The sequence below is a fragment of the Hyperolius riggenbachi genome, chromosome 10 (assembly GCF_040937935.1).
Source record: "Hyperolius riggenbachi isolate aHypRig1 chromosome 10, aHypRig1.pri, whole genome shotgun sequence".
NCBI classification, from domain to species: Eukaryota; Metazoa; Chordata; class Amphibia; order Anura; family Hyperoliidae; genus Hyperolius; species Hyperolius riggenbachi.
Genome location: NC_090655.1, coordinates 28,676,273 through 28,700,792, shown reverse-complemented (window position 1 = coordinate 28,700,792; position 24,520 = coordinate 28,676,273). Strand labels below are relative to the sequence as shown.

The window sequence follows — 24,520 nt, the reverse complement described above, 5'->3', positions numbered from 1 at the left end:
CAGCGTGCAGTGGAGCGCCGGAAGGGGGGGGGACACGCACAAAACAGCGTTTGCGTTTTTATATTTAGGTGTGAATGAGGCCTAAGTGTAACTGTAAAAATAGCATGCAAGCAAAGAGGCTGACTGGTTTCTTAATATTTTGGCAGTTAAACTGCCATTCAGGAAATGCTTTTTAAAGACAAACTCCGACCAAGAATTTAACTTTATCCCAATCAGTAGCTGATACCCCCTTTTACATGAGAAATCTATTGCTTTTCACAAACAGACCATCAGGGGGCGCTGTATGACTGATATTGTGGTGAAACCCCTCCCACAAGAAATTCTGAGAACCGCGGTACTCCTGGTAGTTTCCTGTCTGTGAGCCTTGTTGCATTGTGGGAAATAGCTGTTTTCATCTGTTTCCAAATGCCAAAAAAACATGCAGCAGCCACATCACGTGCCAACAGTAAAAATGTCACCATGCAATAAATGTCAGAATGTAAATCAGGGATTTAAAAGATTTTACAACGGGCAAACACTGACTAAATCATTTATACATAATTATTGTAAGTAGGTAGTGAAGCACCACTCCTCCAATAAGCGAATGATGTGCCGTGACTAGGACCTGGCAGCACTCCTAGGTCAAATATCCAGCAGTAGAGAAAGCAGTCGGCACCATCCAATATAAATGCTCTTTTATTCTTCAATATCCATATCAGCCATAATAGCAACATTTCGGAGTGACAACACCTCCTTTATCAAGCTAAGCTGAATGTCAAATGCATCACAATACAAAATCATTATCCTTTTATACCCAACATGGAGGGCTACTAGCCAATAGCGCTGCTTTACAGCTCTCAACCTATCACTGCAGCCCGTGCTCAAGCCGGACCTGATGGGGAACTGCGCTGCTATGTGCCCATTGCTCGCTGTCAGTAGGCTCCCGCCCATTCCCATTTCAAATTTCAGACCCGCCGGTCGGCACGATGCGTCCAAACGGCCGCTTGCGCCATGCGTCTAACCGCCGGGCCGCCCATTGCGGACCTGACGGGAGACTGAGCGGCGTGACGCGTGCGACGGCCGCATCCAACGCGTCCAAAAGTACGAGTGGCTAACGCGCACAAATGCGCGTCAAACGCGGCCAAACGCACGCGTACCTGGCCATCTATGGCAGAAGAGGCAGGCAACCAGCCACCTCCACTGCACATGATGGTGTAGACAAAGTTTGTGACGCAAAATGTCGATCCCTTGGATACATACTTAGCAACATAACAAATATCAAACAAATGAAAAGGGAAAGAAAGGAAAAGGGGAAGAAAAGAGGAAGAAAAGAGACATATTTCAATATACAGTCTCCACAAACATTATATGATAGAGATGCATGTGCATGCGGGGACACGCAAAACTCTGCGTCCCCACTAGTGTTGGGCGAACATCTAGATGTTCGGGTTCGGGCCGAACAGGCCGAACATGGCCGCGATGTTCGGGTGTTCGACCCGAACTTCGAACATAATGGAAGTCAATGGGGACCCGAACTTTCGTGCTTTGTAAAGCTTCCTTACATGCTACATACCCCAAATTAGCAGGGTATGTGCACCTTGGGAGTGGGTACAAGAGGAAAAAAAATATTTGAAAAAGAGCTTATAGTTTTTGAGAAAATAGATTGTAAAGTTTCAAAGGAAAAACTGTCTTTTAAATGTGGAAAATGTCATGTTTCTTTGCACAGGTAACATGCTTTTTGTCGCCATGCAGTCATAAATGTAATACAGAGAAGAGGTTCCAGGAAAAGGGACCGGTAACGGTAACCCAGCAGCAGCAGCACACGTGATGGAACAGGAGCAGGCGCAGGAGGAGAAGGCCATGCTTTTTGAGACACAACAACCCAGGCCTTGCATGAGGACAAGAAGCGTGCGGATAGCATGCTTTTTACCGCCATGCAGTCATAAATGTAATAAAGATAAGAGGTTCAATAAACAGGGACCGGGCGTCAACGCTAACCCAGCAGCAGCAGACGTGATGGAACAGGAGGAGGCGCAGGAGGAGAAGGCCACGCTTTCAGGTGCAACTCAGGCCTTGCATGAGGACAAAAAAATGTGTGCGCAAAGCAATGCAATGAGTAGTTTTCAGGACACAATGGGCTATTCGGAGGAGCTATTCCCACCCCCACAATCTTCTACCTGTGAAAGGTCAATGGAACAGCCACAAATGTTGTGCCCGGATTCACAACCTTTTTCTGTGGAAAATGCACCTCGCACTGAAATGCAAGGCGAGGCCGAGGATGAACATGACGTCAACAACTCAACATGACGCAAAATGGGGGCGGAACAGAAAGCTGCTTTCAATGTTTTGAAGGCCTTAATTGCCTCCGGTGGCCAGTTAGATGCATCATTCATCACACCCAAATCCCAGAGCAATGTGTGCAGGAATTTGAATCTCAGGAGGTGTACCGAGATCATCTGGACAAGTGACCAAGTGACCAAGTGACTAGTGACAAAGTGACAAAGTGACAAAATGACAAAGTGACAAAATGACAAAGTGACAAGTGACAAAGTGACAAAGTGACAAAATGACAAAGTGACAAAATGACAAAGTGACAAGTGACAAAATGACAAAGTGACAAGTGACAAAGTGAGAAGTGACAAGTGACAAAATGACAAAGTGACAAGTGACAAAATGACAAAGTGACAAGTGACAAAGTGACAAGTGACAAAGTGACAAGTGACAAAGTGACAAGTGACAAAGTGACCAGTGACAAAGTGACAACTGAGAGGTTGTTCTGGGGAGCTCCACTGCACTCAGTTGCATATGAGGAGAGGTCTCGTCGGGACTGCTGATCCTCCTCAGCTTGCTCAAAGCCTTGAGGGTTCCTGAAGATCCTCTGCTTGGAGTTCGCCGGGGTTCAGCTTGGTGTCGGGGTCGGCGGCGTCCTCCTCACTCCAACGTGGCAGATCTTCTGTTGAAGGAAAAAAAAAAAAATTGTTAAAAGTCCAGTACCGCTTCTGAAGGACTCACCAAGAGATGCAGGAGCGCTTCAATCCAGCGCACCATCGCTCGCTGGGTGATGTCCCTGCCTACGCGCTGGAATTCTACGCTGCACATGCTAGCACGCTTTTGCGCAGTGCCGAGGCGCATTCCAGCAGCTAGTAGCTACCAAGCTTCTGTGGATCTGATTGGGCCACCATGTTGGATCTCTGCCAAGTCCTCCAAAATTTTGAGCAATCCACGTTGCGTGACTGAGCAGTGACAACTCTACAGTCAGCATTACAATACCACTGCTGTGTTTACTGAAGAAATCAATGTTGAAGATGGAAACCGCTGGCATGATGCAAGTGGGGGATTCTGAAGATGAAAACGATCAGCGTGATGATACCAACATCAGGCAACCTGCCTCAGGAAACGCTGGTCCCAGCTATGACAAAGAACAGGACGAGGAACAGCTGGAGTTGGAGCAGGAATTGGATGCCCCCACTGCCGAGGGACAGAGCGGTGCACGTTGGACTTCCACAATTTAGCGGGAAAGGACAGCAGAAGAGGAAGAAAGTGATGCTGGTGACGAATATGGTGCATCACAACAATCACAACTCTTACAAGAACATGAAGATAGAGGAGTCTGGCAGGACTCTCTGGCACACATGGCTCAATTCATGCTAGACTGCATTGAAAGCGGCCCGCGCATTATTCACTATTCATTATTATTCATTATTCTGGAATCTGGACAACACCAATTACTGGGTTTATACCCAGTTTATACAAACACAATGTTAAAAAACTGATTGAAGAAAGTGTCAGACAGGTCAAAAATGGAACACTTCCAGCAGGCCCTTGAGGATGGAGACTTTAGAGAGGAGATTGACATCCTCCTCCTTCTCTAGCCAGTTGTACGCCGACAGACTGACTTCAGCAAACCCAGGAGGACCAGGAGGGCAGCAAAGAACACAAGCTGCTGCTAGTGCCCAAAAGGGAATGGTATTGGCAGTGTCCTTGGAGTGGGAACATTTTCTGACACCCATGCAGCAGCCCACAGAACAGCAATCGGGCAGTTCCATGTCCTCCAACACCAATCGCCTAGAAAAGATGGTCAAGGTCCAGGACTACATGTCAGATGGCGTAGCTGTGTTGAACAATCCATCTGCAGACAGACGGTGAGTGTGACAGGCAGCACAGAAGGACCATGGCAACTCACTCATAGTACCACAGTTTGATAGTGCTGCCCAAAAAATTATATGGATCCGTGGACCCGGGCACTGCAGGCAGTACTGGGAAGTGGGAACGCAGATTTTAGTACCTAAACACACGATACAACATGTTTTCCGGGGTCGGACTCTGAGGCACATACAGATGGTCCCGATCATCATCCTCATCATACAACTCTTCTCCTGAGTCTGACCCACCCACCACCTCTGCCACCCCAACATCCCCAGACACAGACCCCTCATCGTCCTCAACATTAACTTGGGATGCTGGCCTGAGCCCGACCTCCTCCTCCACATCAGGCCCCATCATCTCCTCAATGGCAGCCCTCATTAATCGTTCTGGCGACGGACCGATGGACACAACATTCTCCTCCGGAGAGGGCTGCTGCTGACCACTGGCTGCTGTAGTGGATGTTATAGCTTGCGTGGGGCGTTGGCTGTTGCTGTTGTTGGGAGTGCTGCTCACAGCGGAGGTCTCTGAGGAACTCATGGTGAGCTCATATAGTGGTTGGCGGTGAGTGGAGTATTACTGATCCCAGCAATATACACACTGACTGGCAGAGTACGCAATGCTATATAGTCTGGCTGAGCGGTGTACACAGAGTGGCAGTACACACAATGCTATATAGTCTGGCTGAGCCGTGTACACAGAGTGGCAGTACACACAATGCTATATAGTCTGGCTGAGCGGTGTACACAGAGTGGCAGTACACACAATGCTATATAGTCTGGCTGAGCCGTGTACACAGAGTGGCAGTAAACACAATGCTATATATAGCGTGGCTGAGCGAGGTGCACAGTGGCAGTACACACAATGCTATATATAGCGTGGCTGAGCGAGGTGCACAGTGGCAGTACACACAATGCTATATATAGCGTGGCTGAGCGAGGTGCACAGTGGCAGTACACACAATGCTATATATAGCGTGGCTGAGCGAGGTGCACAGTGGCAGTACACACAATGCTATATTAGTCAGGCTAAGCCGTGTACACAGAGTGTCAGAAAACACAATGCTATATATATAGCGTGGCTGAGCGAGGTACACAGTGGCAGTAAACAATGCTATATATAGTGTGGCTGAGCGAGCGGTGTACTACTGTTCCCAGCAGCGACACACAATGAATGGGGGGGACCCTGGCTAGCGTGGCTGGAGAGCGAACTACCCTGCCTGCCTACCCAAAGCTAAACCCACAGACAAATGGCGGAGATATGACGTGGTTCGGGTATTTATTTACCCGAACCACGTGACCGTTCGGCCAATCAGAGCGCGTTCGGGCCCGAACCACGTGACCCGTTCGGCCAATCACAGCGCTAGCCGAACGTTCGGGGAACGTTCGGCCATGCGCTCTTAGTTCGGCCATGTGGCCGAACGGTTTGGCCGAGCACCGTCAGGTGTTCGGCCGAACTCGAACATCACCCGAACAGGGTGATGTTCTGCAGAACCCGAACAGTGGCGAACACTGTTCGCCCAACACTAGTCCCCACACACACACCAATCCAACCACAGTACAGATGGCCATGGGCCACCAGGGGACACCGGTCGATTACCACGACTATACAGCTGTAAGAATAAAATATATATTTTTAGCTCCTGACATAATCTTCTACAGTCTAAATAAAGGGAATAAGATCTAATTCACGATTAAGTCCTCGAGGCTCCATAGTGTCCAATTTCTTAATCCACACTGCCTCCCGCCAGAGCAACTTTTTAACCCGATCACCCCCTCTCCTAGGGACCGGAACCTGTTCAATTATCATAAATCTTAGCTGGCTGACATTATGTCTAGCCACCGAAAAGTGATATGGTACTGCCTGGTCGACCAAGCCCTCACGTATGGCATGTTTATGTGAAGATAAACGCACCTTCATTTTTTGTGTCGTCTGTCCTATATATAGCAAGCCACATGGGCATTTTAATGCACATATTACAAACATGGAGTCACAAGTGTGACATCCATGTATTTTAAATTTAGTGCCCTTGTGTGGGTGTATAACTTGATCTCCTCGAATGACTGAACTGCAATGCACGCAGTTCATACAGGGAAAAGTACCCCTACGTGAGAGTCTTGGTCGTCCACCAGCACCTCCTTTATCAGCATGCACTAACCTATCCCTAAGATTTGGGGACCGACGATATGAAAAAATAGGAGGATTAACAAATTGTTGGACCTAAGGGAAACTATCTGCCAACAAATGCCAGTGTCTCCTAATAATTTTGTTAACTTGTTCACTAACTGTACTATATGTGGACACAAATGGTAATCTATCTTGTTGCTGTCGTTTTCTTCTCTGTCGACTGGTGTCACCTAGCGGCCGATCACGCGCCGCCTGAACCACCTCAGCTGGATATCCCCGCTGTCTAAATTTCACCTGCATCTCATCTAGTCTACTGCTCTGTACTGCCTGATCCACCACAATGGTACGAACCCGCTGGAATTGGCTAATTGGCACCGACCTCTTCGTGGCCCTCGGATGGAAACTCCCGTAATGGAGTAGGGAGTTCACATCCGTGGGCTTAACAAAGAGGTCGGTCACCAAACGTTCACCCTGTCTCATAACCTCAGTATCGAGAAAGCTAATATGTTCCCTCGAACTGTGTAATGTAAGTTTAATCTCCTGGCACTGTCCCGCCAATTCTGATATAAAAGTCTCAAGGGTCGAATGTGGCCCCACCCACACGCAAAAAATATCATCGATATATCTAAACCACTGTACGGCATGTTGTAGAAACAACCTGTTAGTGTACACATACATTTCCTCATACATGCCCATATAGATATTTGCGTAGGATGGGGCCACATTCGACCCCATAGCTGTGCCCCTAAGCTGCATATAAAACGTGTCCTCAAACAGAAAATAATTGCATGTAAGTACAATCTCTAGAAGTGCACAGACAAATGTAATCTGTGCCTGAGTATAGTCAGATGCCACCTCCAACATATGACGGACCGCCTCTACACCCCCATCATGTGGGATGGATGGACACTATGGAGCCTCGAGGACTTAATCGTGAATTAGATCTTATTCCCTTTATTTAGACTGTAGTAGATTATGTCAGGAGCTAAAAATATATATTTTATTCTTACAGCTGTATAGTCGTGGTAATCGACCGGTGTCCCCTGGTGGCCCATGGCCATCTGTACTGTGGTTGGATTGGTGTGTGTGTGGGGACGCAGAGTTTTGCGTGTCCCCGCATGCACATGCATCTCTATCATATCATGTATGTGGAGACTGTATATTGAAATATGTCTCTTTTCTTCCTCTTTTCTTCCCCTTTTCCTTTCTTTCCCTTTTCATTTGTTTGATATTTGTTATGTTGCTAAGTATGTATCCAAGGGATCGACATTTTGCGTCACAAACTTTTTCTACACCATCATGTGCAGTGGAGGTGGCTGGTTGCCTGCCTCTTCTGCCATAGATGGCCAGGTACGCGTGCGTTTGGCCGCGTTTGACGCGCATTTGTGCGCGTTAGCCACGCGTACTTTTGAACGCGTTGTATGCGGCCGTCGCACGCGTCACGCCGCGCAGTCTCCCGTCAGGTCCGCAATGGGCGGCCCGGCGGTTAGACGCGTGGCGCATGCGGCCGTTTGGACGCATCGTGCCGACCGGCAGGTCTGAAATTTGAAATGGGAATGGGCGGGAGCCTACTGACAGCGACCAATGGGCACATAGCAGCGCAGTTCCCCATCAGGTCCGGCTTGAGCACGGGCTGCAGTGATAGGTTGAGAGCTGTAAAGCAGCGCTATTGGCTAGTAGCCCTCCATGTTGGGTATAAAAGGATAATGATTTTGTATTGTGATGCATTTGACATTCAGCTTAGCTTGATAAAGGAGGTGTTGTCACTCCGAAACGTTGCTATTATGGCTGATATGGATATTGAAGAATAAAAGAGCATTTATATTGGATGGTGCCGACTGCTTTCTCTACTGCTACATAATTATTGTAAAAATGAAGCACTTTTATATTACATTATTTTCACTGGAGTTTCTCTTTAAAGGACCACGCCAGCAAACAAAGAAAGCAGTTAAAATCTGACAGAACCGACAGGTTTTGGACTAGTCCATCTCCTCATGGGAGATTCTCTGAGTTTTCTTTGTTTTAAAACCATTTCTTGAATGGCAGTTTAACTGCCAAAATAGTAAGATACCAGCCAGCCTCCCTACTCACCTGCACACTATTTTGGCAGTTGGACTAAGCAACTGCCATTCATGGAATGCTTTTGAAATACAAAGAAAACAACGAGAAGCCCCCATGAGGAGATGGACTATTCCAAAACCTGTCAGTTCTGTTAGATTTCAACTGCTTACGTTTTTGCTGGAGTGCACCTTTAAGGGGAAAAGTGGGATTTTTTTTTTCAGAAAGACCTTGACATTTTTCGAGATATTTCAAAGTTGTAATAGGAAAAATGTTTTTAAATGCAGTTAAATGACAGATGATGTATCTTCCCACCTTCCAATAATCTTCAAGATCTATGGCCTGTTAGGGTTCGTTCACACTATGAGCATTTCCGTTTTTTTTTTCTTTTTAAGCGCTGGTGATTTTAGAAATCGCCCTAAAAGCGCTTGTATAATGATTCCCTATGAGAGTGTTCACATGTGAGCGTTTCGATTTCTTTGAAATCGCAAACGTGCTACATGTACCATTTTCTGAGCGCTTTGGCTCGAAGGAAGGTATAGGGAAATCGCAAAGTGCTTGAAAAAGCTCTTTGTATAGCGATTTCTCGAGCGCTTTTATGAATAGATACATTGTATTTATACATTTCCAGGTCAAAGAGTTCACTTGCTGACTGACTGAGGTGTGATTGCAAATAGGGAAATCGCAATTGCGGTTTCCCTAGAGCATTTTTTGGAGCAAATGTACTCCAATACAAAAGATAGGAGCACGGCAAAATAGCTTTTCAATCACTTTACAAAAGCAATTTTGCAGCAATTTCACCAGGGGCATAACTAGAAATCACTGGGCCCCCCATGCAAAACTTTGGATGAGGCCCCATCACTACAGTACACAGAACTTGGGGAGGTGTAGAGAGGTTGGGGGCTGTACACAAACGCCTGCTGAACACTAAATAGGGACTGTCTACAAATCTTTGTCTGCAAAACTTTGTATGATTCCTTATCAGTGGCTGAGCAGATGCAGTCATTAGAACAATTGTGCAGAGAGCAGAATGTTTTTTCTCTCCTTGCCCTTAGTTGTCAGTCTCTCAGGATGGGGCCCCTTGTGGCTTCTGGGCCCCCCTGCAGCTGCATCCCTTGCAGGTAGTGCTGCTCATCCGGATTCTGGGTACCCGAACTACCCGGATTTCCTCGAACTTTTTCAGCTATCTGACCTCGGACCCGGATTCCGGATAGCTGGCTAAATCCGGAATCCGGTTTTAGGTGAATCCGGATACGCATGTGATATCCGGAAATAAATCTGGATATCTACTTCAGGTACTCGGATCCAGATAGCGCAACACGCAGATGATGTCCATGACGTCATTGAGCCAATCAGAGAGCTCCCAGCCGAAGCCCTAGCAACCAATCACAGAGGGGAACCCTGGCCAGCCCCTCCTGTATATAAGGCAGGAGCCATGATGAGAATCTCATCCTTGCTTGTGACTGCTCACTGAGAGACCTCTCCAGTGGTGTTGGCTAAGCAAGTGCTGTATACTTGGCCGATTTACATAATTTTTTTTTTTGCTACAAAGTGCTAGCTGCGTGTGCATAACAATCGCCATCATTTACTATAAAAGAAATTTTGGAAGCAATGTAAAGGCTACTTCCGGTTTTCAAGCCGGATACCCGGATTTACCCGGATAATGGGTTCGGATATCTGGATCTATACGGATTGCAGAACAGTTCGAATTTGGATATCCGGATTTATCCAGATAGTTTACTATCCGGATCCGGATCATCCCGGATATCAAAAAGAGGTATCCGAGCACCACTACTTGCAGGGTCTATTGTTACACCCCTGGATTTCACTACCCAAAAAAAAAAGGAAATTGCAAATTGCTATTTGCAATCGCTCTGTAAATGTAAGCACCAAAATAAGATTGCTTCTAAAATCGAGGAAAATCGTTCAAAAGTCAATGTACAAAATGCTAGCAAAAATGGTAAGCGATTGTGATTAGTGATCTGTAGTAGGTGCCTGACCCAAGCCCTTGTCACCCATGCAGGCTGATGTAGTCAGAATGGGGAGCACAACCTGAGTGGGGCTCTGCACTCTGAGCTACAGTATAATAGCCTGCATGGTCCCAGCCAATGGGGAAGAGGGGGGGGGGTCCTCCTTAATTTTGGTGATTCTAGCAAGTATAGTGGCTTTGTCTTTGACCGTGGTAATTTTGCCAACATTTTACAGGCGAATCAGGTGTTTTTTGGCTTGGCTAGGTCTAAATTTAAACATCCAAATTCAGGTTGGATATAAGGACAACTCATATCCTAGAAAAACCTAAACTAGACAGGGTGGGGTATAGTGAACACAGAACACATCAACTGGGCAATGTACAATCTTATGGTGCCCATAGATGGTAAAAAATTTTATTTTTTTTTCTATTAAATAATGTTGTTTGATTATACTGTTAGATCGAATATAAAGATTTTTCCAACATGCCCAATTGGATTTTTATTGAAAAAACTGGATAATCGATTCTTTTTTTTCTTCAATGAAAAAAGATTCTTTTAAACGTTCATCCGATTCAATCGTTTTGGTCAAATAAACAGGAAAATTGAACAATTTTATTGTACTGTGTATAAGCACCTTTACTCATTGCAGCTACATTCTTCAACAAAATTAATTTCAGCTGTTCTTAGATTCATCTTTAGACTAAAGTTATAATCAAGCCTTAATTCTCTAATTCTAAGTACTTACATTTTTGCATATATTCCTGTATGCATTAAATCAGGCATTGTCAGTACACAGTTAAAATATCTTCTAAATGGATTTCAGAAATAGAAATTGATTTTGTCATTGAACTTTATTATCTTTTTTTAGCTTTGGATTTGTATCATAACAATACTGATTTCCTTTTTTTCTGTTTTTTTTCGTGTCATTATAGCTACTATATGGTCACTGTCCCTGCCCAGCTCATGTCTCTATCAAGTAAAGCATGTGTTACATTCCACCATCTGCAGGGGGAGACAAAACTAAAAATGGAGCTAAAGAGAAATGAGACAGTTCGCCAAGTAGCAGAGGATTCCATAAGTGCCCCTGACTATTTCCATTGTTACCCCTTCCAGGTAGGTACATAGTAAAGAAAAATGTATTAGCATGTACCGTATTTTTCGGACTATAAGACGCTCCGGACCATAAGACGCACCTAGGTTTGGAGGGCAAAAACCAGGAAAAAAAACAAAAAACTAAACCTTGTGCTTCCATGGTGCAGGGGTGTCTTATGGACACATACATATACATCAAGCACTTAATTAAGGGCAAACAACACTGCAGTATGTAAATTAGAGGATCTGATGGGAACACCACCTACAACAGCCTAATAAGTACATTCAAACTTGCTTAAACACATTGTCACCAGGATTCAAAAGATGTCCTGGTGCTAAATCCCTTATTAACTAGGCTGCACAATGCTTACTTCCTCCCTTTGTGAAAAGCATTAAACAGCATTCTGCTGTCTCTGTGTTATACACATGCTAAGCTCTGAATGGATCACTTACCAAACATGCAGCTGGTGGGTACCATGATCAGGAATGCTTTCATGTGTTACTTAACACATATTCTGACAGATTGACCTGAACTTTCACTCAACTTGCCTGCTAAAGCTCTGCCAAATGAGGAAATGTAACAGGCTGCCACTAGTGTTGGGCGAACATCTAGATGTTCGGGTTCGGGCCGAACAGGCCGAACATGGCCGCGATGTTCGGGTGTTCGACCCGAACTCCGAACATAATGGAAGTCAATGGGGACCCGAACTTTTGTGGTTTGTAAAGCCTCCTTACATGCTACATACCCCAAATTTACAGGGTATGTGCACCTTGGGAGTGGGTACAAGAGGAAAAAAAATTTAGCAAAAAGAGCTTATAGTTTTTGAGAAAATCGATTTTAAAGTTTCAAAGGGAAAACTGTCTTTTAAATGCGGGAAATGTCTGTTTTCTTTGCACAGGTAACATGCTTTTTGTCGGCATGCAGTCATAAATGTAATACATATAAGAGGTTCCAGGAAAAGGGACCGGTAATGCTAACCCAGCAGCAGCACACGTGATGGAACAGGAGGAGGGTGGCGCAGGAGGAGAAGGCCACGCTTTGTGAGACACAACAACCCAGGCCTTGCATGAGGACAAAAAGCGTGCGGATAGCATGCTTTGTACCGCCATGTAGTCATAAATGTAATAAAGATAAGAGGTTCCATAAACAGGGACCGGCAACGGTAACCCAGCAGCAGCAGCAGCAGCAGCAGCACACGTGATGGAACAGGAGGAGGCGCAGGAGGAGAAGGCCACGCTTTGTGAGACACAACAACCCAAGCCTTGCATGAGGACAAAAAGCGTGCGGATAGCATGCTTTGTACCGCCATGTAGTCATAAATGTAATAAAGATAAGAGGTTCCATAAACAGGGACCGGCAACGGTAACCCAGCAGCAGCAGCAGCAGCAGGCCACGCTTTGTGAGACACAACAACCCAGGCCTTGCATGAGGACAAAAAGCGTGCGGATATAGCAGCAATGCTTTTTGCCGCCATGCAGTCATAAATGTAATACAGATGAGAGGTTCAATAAACAGGGACCGGAAACGCTAAACCATCCCAGATGTTCATCGGTCATGTTACTTGGTTGGGGTCCAGGAGTGTTGCGTAGTCGTTTCCAATCCAGGATTGATTCATTTTAATTTGAGTCAGACGGTCTGCATTTTCTGTGGAGAGGCGGATACGCCGATCTGTGATGATGCCTCCGGCAGCACTGAAACAGCGTTCCGACATAACGCTGGCTGCCGGGCAAGCCAGCACCTCTATTGCGTACATTGCCAGTTCGTGCCAGGTGTCTAGCTTCATGCCCGGTTTCAGGTCCAGCGGTGCCAGCCACAAATCCGTCTGTTCCTTTATTCCCCTCCAAATTTCCTCCCCTGTGTGCTGCTTATCCCCAAGGCAGATCAGCTTCAGCAACGCTTGCTGACGCATGCCAACAGCTGTGCTGCACTGCTTCCACGATCCTACTGCTGCTGGTGCTGGGTTAGCATTTCCGGATGAGGTACAGCTTTGAGATGCGTTGGAGGAGAAGGAGTCAGAGAGGTAGGTGCTGCTGTTGTTATCCAGCTGTTTGCGGCGTGGGCAACACCCGCGCCGTAGCAGGTGAGGAATCGCTGCCAGGCTCCACAAGGTTCACCCAGTGCGCGGTAAGGGAGATGTATCGACCCTGGCCGAACGCACTCGTCCAGGTGTCAGTGGTGAGGTGAACCTTGCAGGCAACGGCATTCTTCAAGCTTCGGGTTATTTAGCTGACCACGTGCTCATGCAACTCAGGCACTGCAGAGCGCGCAAAGTGGTAGCGGCTGGGAACCACGTAACGTGGGATGGCCACTGACATCATGCCCTTGAAGCTGTTTGTCTCCACCACTCGATATGGCAGCATTTCGCAGGCCAGAAGCTTGGCTATGCTGGCTGGCTGTTACTGCCACGGCCCGGGGGTCATTTGCTGGCAATTTCCTCTTGTGCTCAAACATCTCAGAGACAGACAACTCAACCGTAGCGCTGCACACCGAAGGGCTGTTGGTTGTTGTGTTTGATGAACACTGGGAGACCTCAAGAGCACTAGTCCGGAAAGTGACAGTGTCAGCATCGTCTGATGTTTGTGAATGTTGTGAACCACGCAATGGCTGGGCTACTGCTGCTGCTGAGGCGGGTCTGGTGGTGAGTCTGGTGAACCCAAGGGAGGCAGTGTTGCTGGTGGTACCCTGTCCTGCCGCGTTTGCCCACAGAGTGGGATGTTTGGATAGAATGTGGCGGCTCATGCTGGTGGTGGAGAGGTTGTTAATACTTTTCCCCCTGCTCAGGCGGGTCTTGCACACCTTGCAAATCGCCATGGTAACATCCTCAGTGCAGTCTTCAAAGAAAGCCCAGACTTTAACTGGCTGAGGACTCGGACCTCGTGCGTGATGTGCTGGTGCTGCTTAACCCACTGCTGGACGCTTGAGAGGTCATCCAAGTAATTATCTGGTCCTGTTCTTTTGGATCTGTGAGGGTTGTTGTCCTGGACAACATGGGCAGTATTGAGTGGGTTTTCTTGGGTGCTCCCCTGTGGCCTGTACGTGAACCGTCAGGGGAAACACCTCTTCCCTTGCCCCTCCCTCTTTCACCGGATTTCTTCCTCATTTCACTTATCCTTAAAGTACACGCTGACTGGCAGCAGTACAGTGGCAGTACAGAAATGCTATACAGTGGTGGGTGAGCGGTGTACCACTATTGTCAGCAGTGACACAGAGCACAATGCTATACAGTGGCGGGTGAGCGGTGTACTACTGTTCCCAGCAGACACAGAGTGGAAGTAAACACAATGCTATATAGTGTGGCTGAGCCGTGTACACAGAGTGGCATTAAACACAATGCTATATAGTCTGCTATATAGTCACCCCGAACAGGGTGATGTTCTGCAGAACCCAAACAGTGGCAAACACTGTTCGCCCAACACTACTGGGAGGGAACGCAGATTTTAGTACCTAAACACACGATACAACATGTTTTCCGGGGTCGGACTCTGAGGCACATACAGATGGTCCCGATCATCATCCTCATCATACAACTCTTCTCCTGAGTCTGACCCACCCACCACCTCTGCCACCCCAACATCCCCAGACACAGACCCCTCATCGTCCTCAACATTAACTTGGGATGCTGGCCTGAGCCAGACCTCCTCCTCCACATCAGGCCCCATCATCTCCTCAATGGCAGCCCTCATTAATCGCTCTGGCGACGGACTGATGGACACAACGTTCTCCTCCGGGGAGGGCTGCTGCTGACCACTGGCTGCTGGGGTGGATGTTATAGCTTGCGTGGGGCGTTGGCTGTTGCTGTTGTTGGGAGTGCTGCTCACAGCGGAGGTCTCTGGGGAACTCATGTTGAGCTCATATAGTGGTTGACGGTGAGTGGAGTATTACTGATCCCAGCAATATACACACTGACTGGCAGAGTACGCAATGCTATATAGTGTGGCTGAGCGGTGTACACAGAGTGGCAGTAAACACAATGCTATATAGTCTGGCTGAGCGAGCGGTGTACTACTGTTCCCAGCAGAATCAGAGTGGCAGTAAACAATGGTATATAGTCTGGCTGAGCGGTGTACACAGAGTGTCAGTAAACAATGGTATATAGTCTGGCTGAGCGAGCGGTGTACTACTGTTCCCAGCAGAATCAGAGTGGCAGTAAACAATGGTATATAGTCTGGCTGAGCGAGCGGTGTACTACTGTTCCCAGCAGAATCAGAGTGGCAGTAAACAATGGTATATAGTCTGGCTGAGCGGTGTACACAGAGTGTCAGTAAACAATGGTATATAGTCTGGCTGAGCGAGCGGTGTACTACTGTTCCCAGCAGAATCAGAGTGGCAGTAAACAATGGTATATAGTCTGGCTGAGCGGTGTACACAGAGTGTCAGTAAACAATGGTATATAGTCTGGCTGAGCGGTGTACACACAATGCTATATAGTCTGCTATATAGTGTCAGTAAACAATGGTATATAGTCTGGCTGAGCGAGCGGTGTACTACTGTTCCCAGCAGAATCAGAGTGGCAGTAAACAATGGTATATAGTCTGGCTGAGCGGTGTACACAGAGTTTCAGTAAACAATGGTATATAGTCTGGCTGAGCGGTGTACACAGAGTGTCAGTAAACAATGGTATATAGTCTGGCTGAGCGGTGTACACAGAGTGGCAGTAAACACAATGCTATATAGTCTGGCTGAGCGAGCGGTGTACTACTGTTCCCAGCAGAATCAGAGTGGCAGTAAACAATGGTATATAGTCTGGCTGAGCGGTGTACACAGAGTGTCAGTAAACAATGGTATATAGTCTGGCTGAGCGGTGTACACAGAGTGTCAGTAAACAATGGTATATAGTCTGGCTGAGCGGTGTACACAGAGTGGCAGTAAACACAATGCTATATACTCTGGCTGAGCGAGCGGTGTACTACTGTTCCCAGCAGACACAGAACAGTAAACAGAATGCTATATAGTGTGGCTGAGCGAGCGGTGTACCACTATTCCCAGCAGACACAGAACAGTAAACAGAATGCTATATAGTGTGGCTGAGCGAGCGGTGTACCACTATTCCCAGCAGACACAGAACAGTAAACAGAATGCTATATAGTGTGGCTGAGCGAGCGGTGTACCACTATTCCAAACAGACACAGAACAGTGAACAGAATGCTATATAGTGTGGCTGAGCGAGCGGTGTACCACTATTCCCAGCAGACACAGAGTGGCAGTAAACAGAATGCTATATAGTGTGGCTGAGCGAGGTACACAGAGTGGCAGTAAACAGAATGCTATATAGTGTGGCTGAGCAAGCGGTGTACTACTATTCCCAGCAGACACAGAGTGGCAGTAAACAGAATGCTATATAGTGTGGCTGAGCGAGGTACACAGAGTGGCAGTAAACAGAATGCTATATAGTGTGGCTGAGCAAGCGGTGTACTACTGTTCCCAGCAGTGACACAATGACAGGGGGGACCCTGGCTAGCGTGGCTGGAGCGCGAACTACCCTGCCTGCCTACCCAAAGCTAAACCCACAGACAAATGGCGGAGATATGACGTGGTTCGGGTATTTATTTACCCGAACCACGTGACCGTTCGGCCAATCAGAGCGCGTTCGGGTCCGAACCACGTGACCCGTTCGGCCAATCACAGCGCTAGCCGAACGTTCGGGGAACGTTCGGTCATGCGCTCTTAGTTCGGCCATGTGGCCGAACGGTTTGGCCGAGCACCGTCAGGTGTTCGGCCGAACTCGAACATCACCCGAACAGGGTGATGTTCTGCAGAACCCGAACAGTGGCGAACACTGTTCGCCCAACACTAAATGCCACCAGGATTCAGAACATATCCTACTGCAAAATCCAGCTATATCTGTTATATGTGCATGGTTAGCTCTGCACTTACAAACCATGCAGCTGCTAACAGCGCTGGATTGGGAAGGGAAGGACAGTCCATTGATCACGAGCCGGCAGTGTGTTTTCCCCATCACCTCTGTGGTTGCCCCAGTTATGGCCGGTAAAGTGCATGCCGCTATCGCTTCTGTAGGTGCCCCAGTTGGATGCTACAGATTGATGGGCGATGCAGCTTTTCAGAGTTATGGCCGGTAAAGTGCACGCCGCGATTCCCGATCAGCTGCGGAAGTAACCGCGGAGAGACGCAACAGAAGGCAATTGGCTAATCAGGTGGGGGCGCTGCCTCTATACGCACCAATCACTGCTGCCCGCGTGCTGACAGGACGCGATGGTCTCGAGGGCGGGACATGGCTCAATCATTAGGGCCAATCACTGCACTCGCTGATACTGAGCGAGTGCAGTGATTGGCCCTAATGACTGAGCCATGTCCCGCCCTCGAGACTATTGCAGCCTGTCAGCACGCGGGCAGCAGTGATTGGCGTGTATAGAGGCAGCGCCCCCACCTGATTAGCCAATTGCCTTCTGTTGTGTCTCTCCGTGGTTTCTTCCGCAGCTGATCGGGAATCGCGGCGTGCACTTTACCGGCCTTAACTCTGAAAAGCTACATCGCCCATCAATCTGCAGCATCCAACTGGGGCACCTACAGAAGCGATAGCGGCATGCACTTTACCGGCCATAACTGGGGCAACCACAGAGGTGATGGGGAAACCACACTGCAGGCTTGTGATTATTGGACTGTTCTCCCCTCCAGTCTAGCGGCAGCAGGCGGCTGCAGTATGTAGGTATCAGTGGGGGGATACTTTAGACATATGTCACATGTCTGAAATTTAGTATTCGGACCATAAGACGCACTGACTTTTTCCCCCCACTTTTAGGGGGAAAAAAGTGCGTCTTATGGTCCGAAAAATACGGTAACTGTGAAGGAGCTGTTATAGAAGTTTGAAACAACTCACCTGGCTGCTGGGTCCATCAAAAAGCAAAACAAAACAAAACAAAAAAACATTAAGGCCCTGTTCACATTGTGTTCCATTGTTCTGCGTTTGGTGTTTTTTGAGGCAATTTTTCTTTCCGAATTACCAGCAATTACCTGGACACTGTTTATTTTGGGAACCACTTTTCTAAGCGGTTTTGCTAAGTGATTGCGTTTTTTCAACTTCCTGACGTCAGTAAGGAAGTGAATTCTTTGATCCAGGAAAATAATAAATACAATGTATTTATTCTTAAAAATGCGAACGCAATCGCTGCACAAATCGATTTTCTGAGCATTTGCGATTTTCCTATACCTTCCATTGAGCAGTGGTGCTCATCCGGATTCCAGATATCCGAACTACCCAGATAATCAGAACTTTTTTCACTATCCGAACCCGGATCCGGATTCTGTATTTCTTCGCAAATCCGAATAACGCTATCCAGGTAACACGAATATTTGTACACAATCCGAATATCTGGTCGGATATCCGGCAGATATCCGAATCCGGATACTGTAACCATGGAGATGATGTCATTGAGCCAATCATGGGGCTCCCAGCAGAAGCCCTAGCAACCAATCACAGAGTGGAACCCTGGCCAACCCCTCCTGACCTCATTAGGCCAATCAGGGGGCTCCCAGCAGAAGTCCTAGCAACCAATCACAGAGTGGAACCCTGGTCAGCCCCTCCTGACCTCATTGAGCCAATCAGAGTGCTCCCAGCCTAAGTCCTAGCACCCAATCACAGAACGGAACCCTGGCCAGCCCCCTGTATATAAGGATGGGTGCCATGATGAGAAATCTCATCCTTGCTTGCGTGACTGCTCACTGAGAGACATGCTCCAGTGCTGCTGCCTGGCCTAGCAAGTGCTGTATACAGTAATAAACCTAAAGCTTTTCAGTGATTAACACCTTCACCACACTATTGTTCTATTGATTAGTAGGTAGCTAGCTTGATTTCATTCAGTGACCGACAGAGTTTGTGCTGCAGGCCTGCAGCACCTGCTATTAGGTCCTGTGTGTCTGTATGTGCTGTGCACAGAGACCAGGCCTGCTGCTGGCCTGCTATTAGCCACAGTATAGGTTAGGGAAGAGGATTGCTGTGTATTGTGTAGTTAGACAGTTAGTGTGCACTGTCTTCTCCTCTGCTGTCTGTCACTCCGTGCTGATCTGCTTTAAAGTCCAACCCCGATTTTAATAAAATATTTAATAAAGTACCTCACATCATCTGGCTGGCGCTGGCAATGGTCAGACTCTGAGCACCAGAACCCCTCTGCCACCCTGCCGACACTGAGGCCTGTTCAGGCAGCCTGTCCTCAGTGGCCTCCTCTGCTCTCTAGTCTCTACACCGCTTCCTGTGCAAGAAAAAAACACCGCAAGACCGCGAGTCTTTCCCTGTTGTTGGCAAGAGGGGGACAGTGGGACATGAAGTGGCTGGGATTCACTATGTCTGCCTTACCCCCCTCTACCACCACAACCTCCTGGCTCCTCCTGATTGTTAACTATTACTAACTAAGCCACCTGGTTCACAATTTTTTTTACAGCCGTGGTACCAACGCTATGTGCCACGTACACGTGCCACGTCCGGCATGCTCCTCCTGCTACACGTTACACCTGCTGCTGCTGCTGCATTGCCCTGCTCCTGCTGCCTTTGCTGCTCCCACCGCCAAGGTGCCACAGGCCACTGCTGCTGTGCTGATACCACCTATATTGAACCCAAAACACAATTGCTGCATAATTTTTTGGAGGTGTCTGGGCTGAAAACTGTGATGTCCCAGTTGTGTGGTTGGACTTTGGACAAAATGTGGGCTGCATGCCTGCTGTCTGGAACCTAGTCCTGATGTTAATTTACAGCCATTTTTTTTTTGGGGGGGGGGGGATTTTAAGTCCCCACATAATCAATTAGTGTTTCCCTTTAAAAAACATGATGTTACATTCCTCATTTACCCTTAAAAAACGTTTTAGAAGCAATTTAAAGGCCACTTCCGGTTTTCTATCCGGATGTCCAAATCCGCCCGGATAATGCGTTCGGATATCCGCGTGTACGCGGATACCGCAAAGTTCGGTTTTGGATATCCGATCCGGATATCTGGGTATCCGGATCAATTTGGATTTTGAAAAGGGGTATCTGAGCACCCCTGCCATTGATGCAAAATCGCCTCAAATATGTCCCATGCACCGCTTTTCTGAGTGGATCGAAAACGAACCGTTCAGGTGTGAACTGTCTCATAGAGAATAATTGTGTAAGCACTTTCAGGGCGTTTTTAAAAAAAATGCCCGTGATTAAAATTGGCCAAAAACGCCTGTAGTGTAAACGAGCCCTCAGTGTACCCACTGTCTGAAAGGCAAAGGGTGGACTTGACAAATCTGATTTAACCACTCTGCGACCCCCTAACACAGTGGCTCTGTTGTTCACGATTCAGGTAAGCTCTTGGTCTTGTAATCACTAGGGCAAAGCTACACCACTTCTACCACCACACTGTGAATAACGGTAACATAGAAGAAGGCACTCCACTGGCTTGAACTTGCGTTCAGTTTATTGCATGTCTTGCACACTACATTTTACAGGTTCCGCCCTTCATCAGGTTCCGCCCTTCATCAGGTGTAGTGTGCATGACATGCAATAAACTGAACGCAAGTTCAAGCGAGTGGCTCTGTTGTTCCTCAGTCACGCCATATGGAGTCATCTCACGAGAGGTGAGATTTGCAGGGAACGAGCACTTGCCTTGGTGGGTGTTCCCTGCAGTAAACACAGGGGACCGCCACGATCAGCCTGCCAGCCCACAATCGGAAATGGCAGCCTGTTTTTATCATAAATAAAGTAAATATACATTTTCTGGTTGAACTTAATGGATGTATGTCTTTTTTCAACCCAAATAACTATGTAATACAGCGCTGCATAGAAAACCGCCTTGCCACTTACCTGTCTCTCTGATGGGTTCTCAATCTAATCCCTATGTAATGTGTAGTGTATGTAACAAAGTCTAGGGCTAATTTGGGGGGGGGGGGGAAGGGGGCGGGGGTTTAAAATAAATGGTTTAAAAAAAAATAAAAAAAAAATAAACAGTTAAGGTCAATTTGTCACTAGGGGGGTATTAACCTCTGGTCCTCAAGAGGTTAAGGATTCCAACCAGCGTACATACAAAAAGGGCGCCCGGAAAAAAGGGCACGGGAAATAGCTGAAATTATACGTTTTTATCTAAAACAATATTTTTCGTTTATAGCTTATAAACTAAAATCAAGTGCTAAATATGTTGAATGAATGGAAATTAAATGTCAAAATACCGTCTATACCAAAAAACGATATCGGAAATGAAGTGTCAAAATACCGTCTATAACAAAAAACGATATTTACACTTGTATTAACCATATTAATACAATTGTTTGTATTACAGGTATTTTACTGCAACTATACCTAACTGTACTCTTACACAGATCTCTCGCCTAACCCTAACTATCCCCACTGCACAAACACCCTTACACACATATAAACAATAATAGATTTAATCCCTAAAATACTTCATTACAAATAACCAGAATAGAATAATGTATATATTTTTAATAGAATAAATAGCCTTAAAATCATGTACACATTGAAAATATTATAAATAGAAAAAGTTATATATTTATAATAGAATAAATAGCAATGCTCCGATAACCCCAATCACGGATCCGAATAAATCCAGCCACGGCAGGGCCAAAATCCGGATAAGCCGTGATTGTGATCTGGATTTAAAACTGACTTACGAATTCGACTCAGATTTTATCCGTGATTGCCTGTAAAATATGTGATCATAGCCATGATCATGGATTAGACTTTAATGTTAATAGCAAAGCCCTCACACATGCTACAATCACCAAATTTGCATAGATTATAAACGTGATCAGTGGCTACAACGTAATTTTTTTTTTCAAAAAGATCTACCGGTAATAGTTTTTGAGAAAACCAATTTAAAAATTTCAAATGAAAAAAGTATTTAGGATTAAAAACCGCCAAAACCCGACAACTTTAGTGGAGTTTAGCAAAGCTCCCTTATTGACTAGAAACTCCAAATTTGCAGGATATGTTAAGTAGGATGGTGGGAACAAGGGGAAAAGTTTTTCAAAAAGACCTTGGCCACGATTCACTAACTGGTGCTAACTCAGTTAGCATGTCTTAAGACTTTGGACGTGCAAACTACCGGTAACTTTTCCCCACTGTTCTACTTATCATATCCTGCAAATTTGGTGTTTATAGCATGTAAGGGGACTTTGATATTAACCACTAAATCACCGATATTTTTTCCGTGATCACGGACCGAACACGGGGAACAACGGCTGAATCCGTGATTGAATTCCGTGACTCACAGCTATGCCGCTAGTATGGATTGTTCCTGAGCACCACTGCTTACAATCATGTACGCCTTAAAAATCTTAAAATAATGGTAATATTAAAAGCGATATATTAGTAAGATAATAAATCTGAAAACTATAATTGATGCATTAGAATTCTGAAAACAAGGTTAATACCAAAAGCGATGTATTTCTAATACAATAAGGTTGAAAATTATATTTAAGCATTGAAAACGAATTTTAAAATTCGTATGAAAACGAATTTTAAAATGATAAAATAAGTGTAAACAAACATTTACTTGTTACACTCCTGAAAGCGAAATTTAAAAACGATAAAATAAGTAAAAAAAAATGAATTTGTAAATTATATTTGTGATAAACCTTATTCTGTAAACGAAAACTTTTGTTAACAGTGGCTGGACAGTGTAATGGTTAGGGGCTCTGCCTCTGACACGAGAGACCTGGGTTCAAATCTTGGCTCTGCCTGTTCAGTAAGCCAGCATCTGTTTCAGTAAGGAGTTTCTTGGGCAAGTCTCCTTAAGTCTACTTAGTCTACTGCCTACTGAGTGCGCTCTAGTGGCTGCTGCTCTGGCGCTTTGAGTCCGACAGGAGAAAGGTGGTATACAAATACTGCAATTATTATTAACACGCTATTTCTTTTGCAACCGCTATTTTTCTGGCACCCAATAGCCAATATTTTGCATTGCAGCCTATGGCGGCACCCTTTTTGTCCATATGCGCCCTTTATTTTCTGCTTCCCCCAACCATGCTAACCCCATGACTAGGGTTAGAATTAAAGTGGAATAAAACTGACATAACATTCAATAAAAATGTGTTTTTCTACATTTTATTACCCATACAGATATCATATTTGCTTTTTTGCACAAGTAATATTGTCCATTTACAAAAAAGACATGGAGGACAGCGGGAGCCAGTGGCAATGCGTCTGCATAGGCAGATGCACTCTCAGCTATACTTAGTATAGCTGAGAGCTGCGCGGGGAGTGACGTGTGTGGCGGCGGCCGGTGAAGATCTTCAATCAAGATGTAATTGAAGATCACAAGACAGAGAACTTATTGTAAAGGTACAGGTAAGTATTTATGGTTAATTTAGAATATTAAAGGACTTTTCTCATGGTTGTGTTTTTATTTCATGTAATCCTTTATGGAAATGGGTAAGGGGTACTCTGTACCCCTATACTCATTTCTCCTGGCAGGGGGTGGGCATCTGGGGGTCCTCTTCTTAAAGGGGACTCCCAGATGCCACCATGAAACCCCCTGGGAGTCGTTGCCCCACCTCCTCCTGGAGCACCGGAGGTGGGGAAGAGCCCCTTGTCCATAGATTGGACAAGGGCTTGGGGGAAAAGGGGAAGGCTTGGCCGCCCCTCTCCCCCGGAGCTCCCCATACCATGGACCATATGGGATGGTATAGCTCAGGGTGCGAAGCCCCAGTCGACCGGGGCTCCGAATTCTGGCTATCCCGGCCTGCATGGGGGACAAGGGGTTACAGAGGCTCAGGAGGGGCGACCCCACGTCATTTTTTTTTATTTCCCACACTCAGCACAAAAAAAAGAAAAAAAAGAAAAATAGGAATAATATTTTTCCCACTTACTTTTTAACATATCCTGCAAATTTGGTGTTTCTATGTAAGGGGGCTTTGCTATTAACTGCTAAAGTCGGAGGGTTTTATTTAATTACCGAACTGTCGTTTGCCGCATTTAAATGTATACTTTTTTTCCTTTAAAATGTTAACATTGATTTTCTCAAAAAGTATAAGGTCTTTTTGAAAAAAAAAAAAGGTTCCCCTTGCTCCCACTTTACTTCTCAACATAACCTGCAAATTTGGTGATTCTGGCAATTAAGGGGGCTTTGCTATTAACTGTTAAAATCGGAGGGATTTGGCAGTTTAATAATGGGCGTAATCACGGTTAAATCCACGATCATGAGTGCATTCGGATCTGAATTTGTGA

At 46.2% G+C, this 24,520-nt stretch overlaps 1 protein-coding gene across 1 annotated transcript in view; it reads left to right on the top strand.

Moving 5' to 3' along the window:
• The window catches only part of LOC137535930 (alpha-2-macroglobulin-like), a 203,547-nt gene that overhangs the window by 7,903 nt on the left and 171,124 nt on the right, over positions 1–24,520 (top strand). Inside the window, exon 2 of the mRNA XM_068257820.1 lies at positions 11,210–11,390. Coding sequence (XP_068113921.1) covers positions 11,210–11,390 — 181 coding nt within the window. The remainder of the gene's footprint in view (positions 1–11,209; positions 11,391–24,520) is intronic.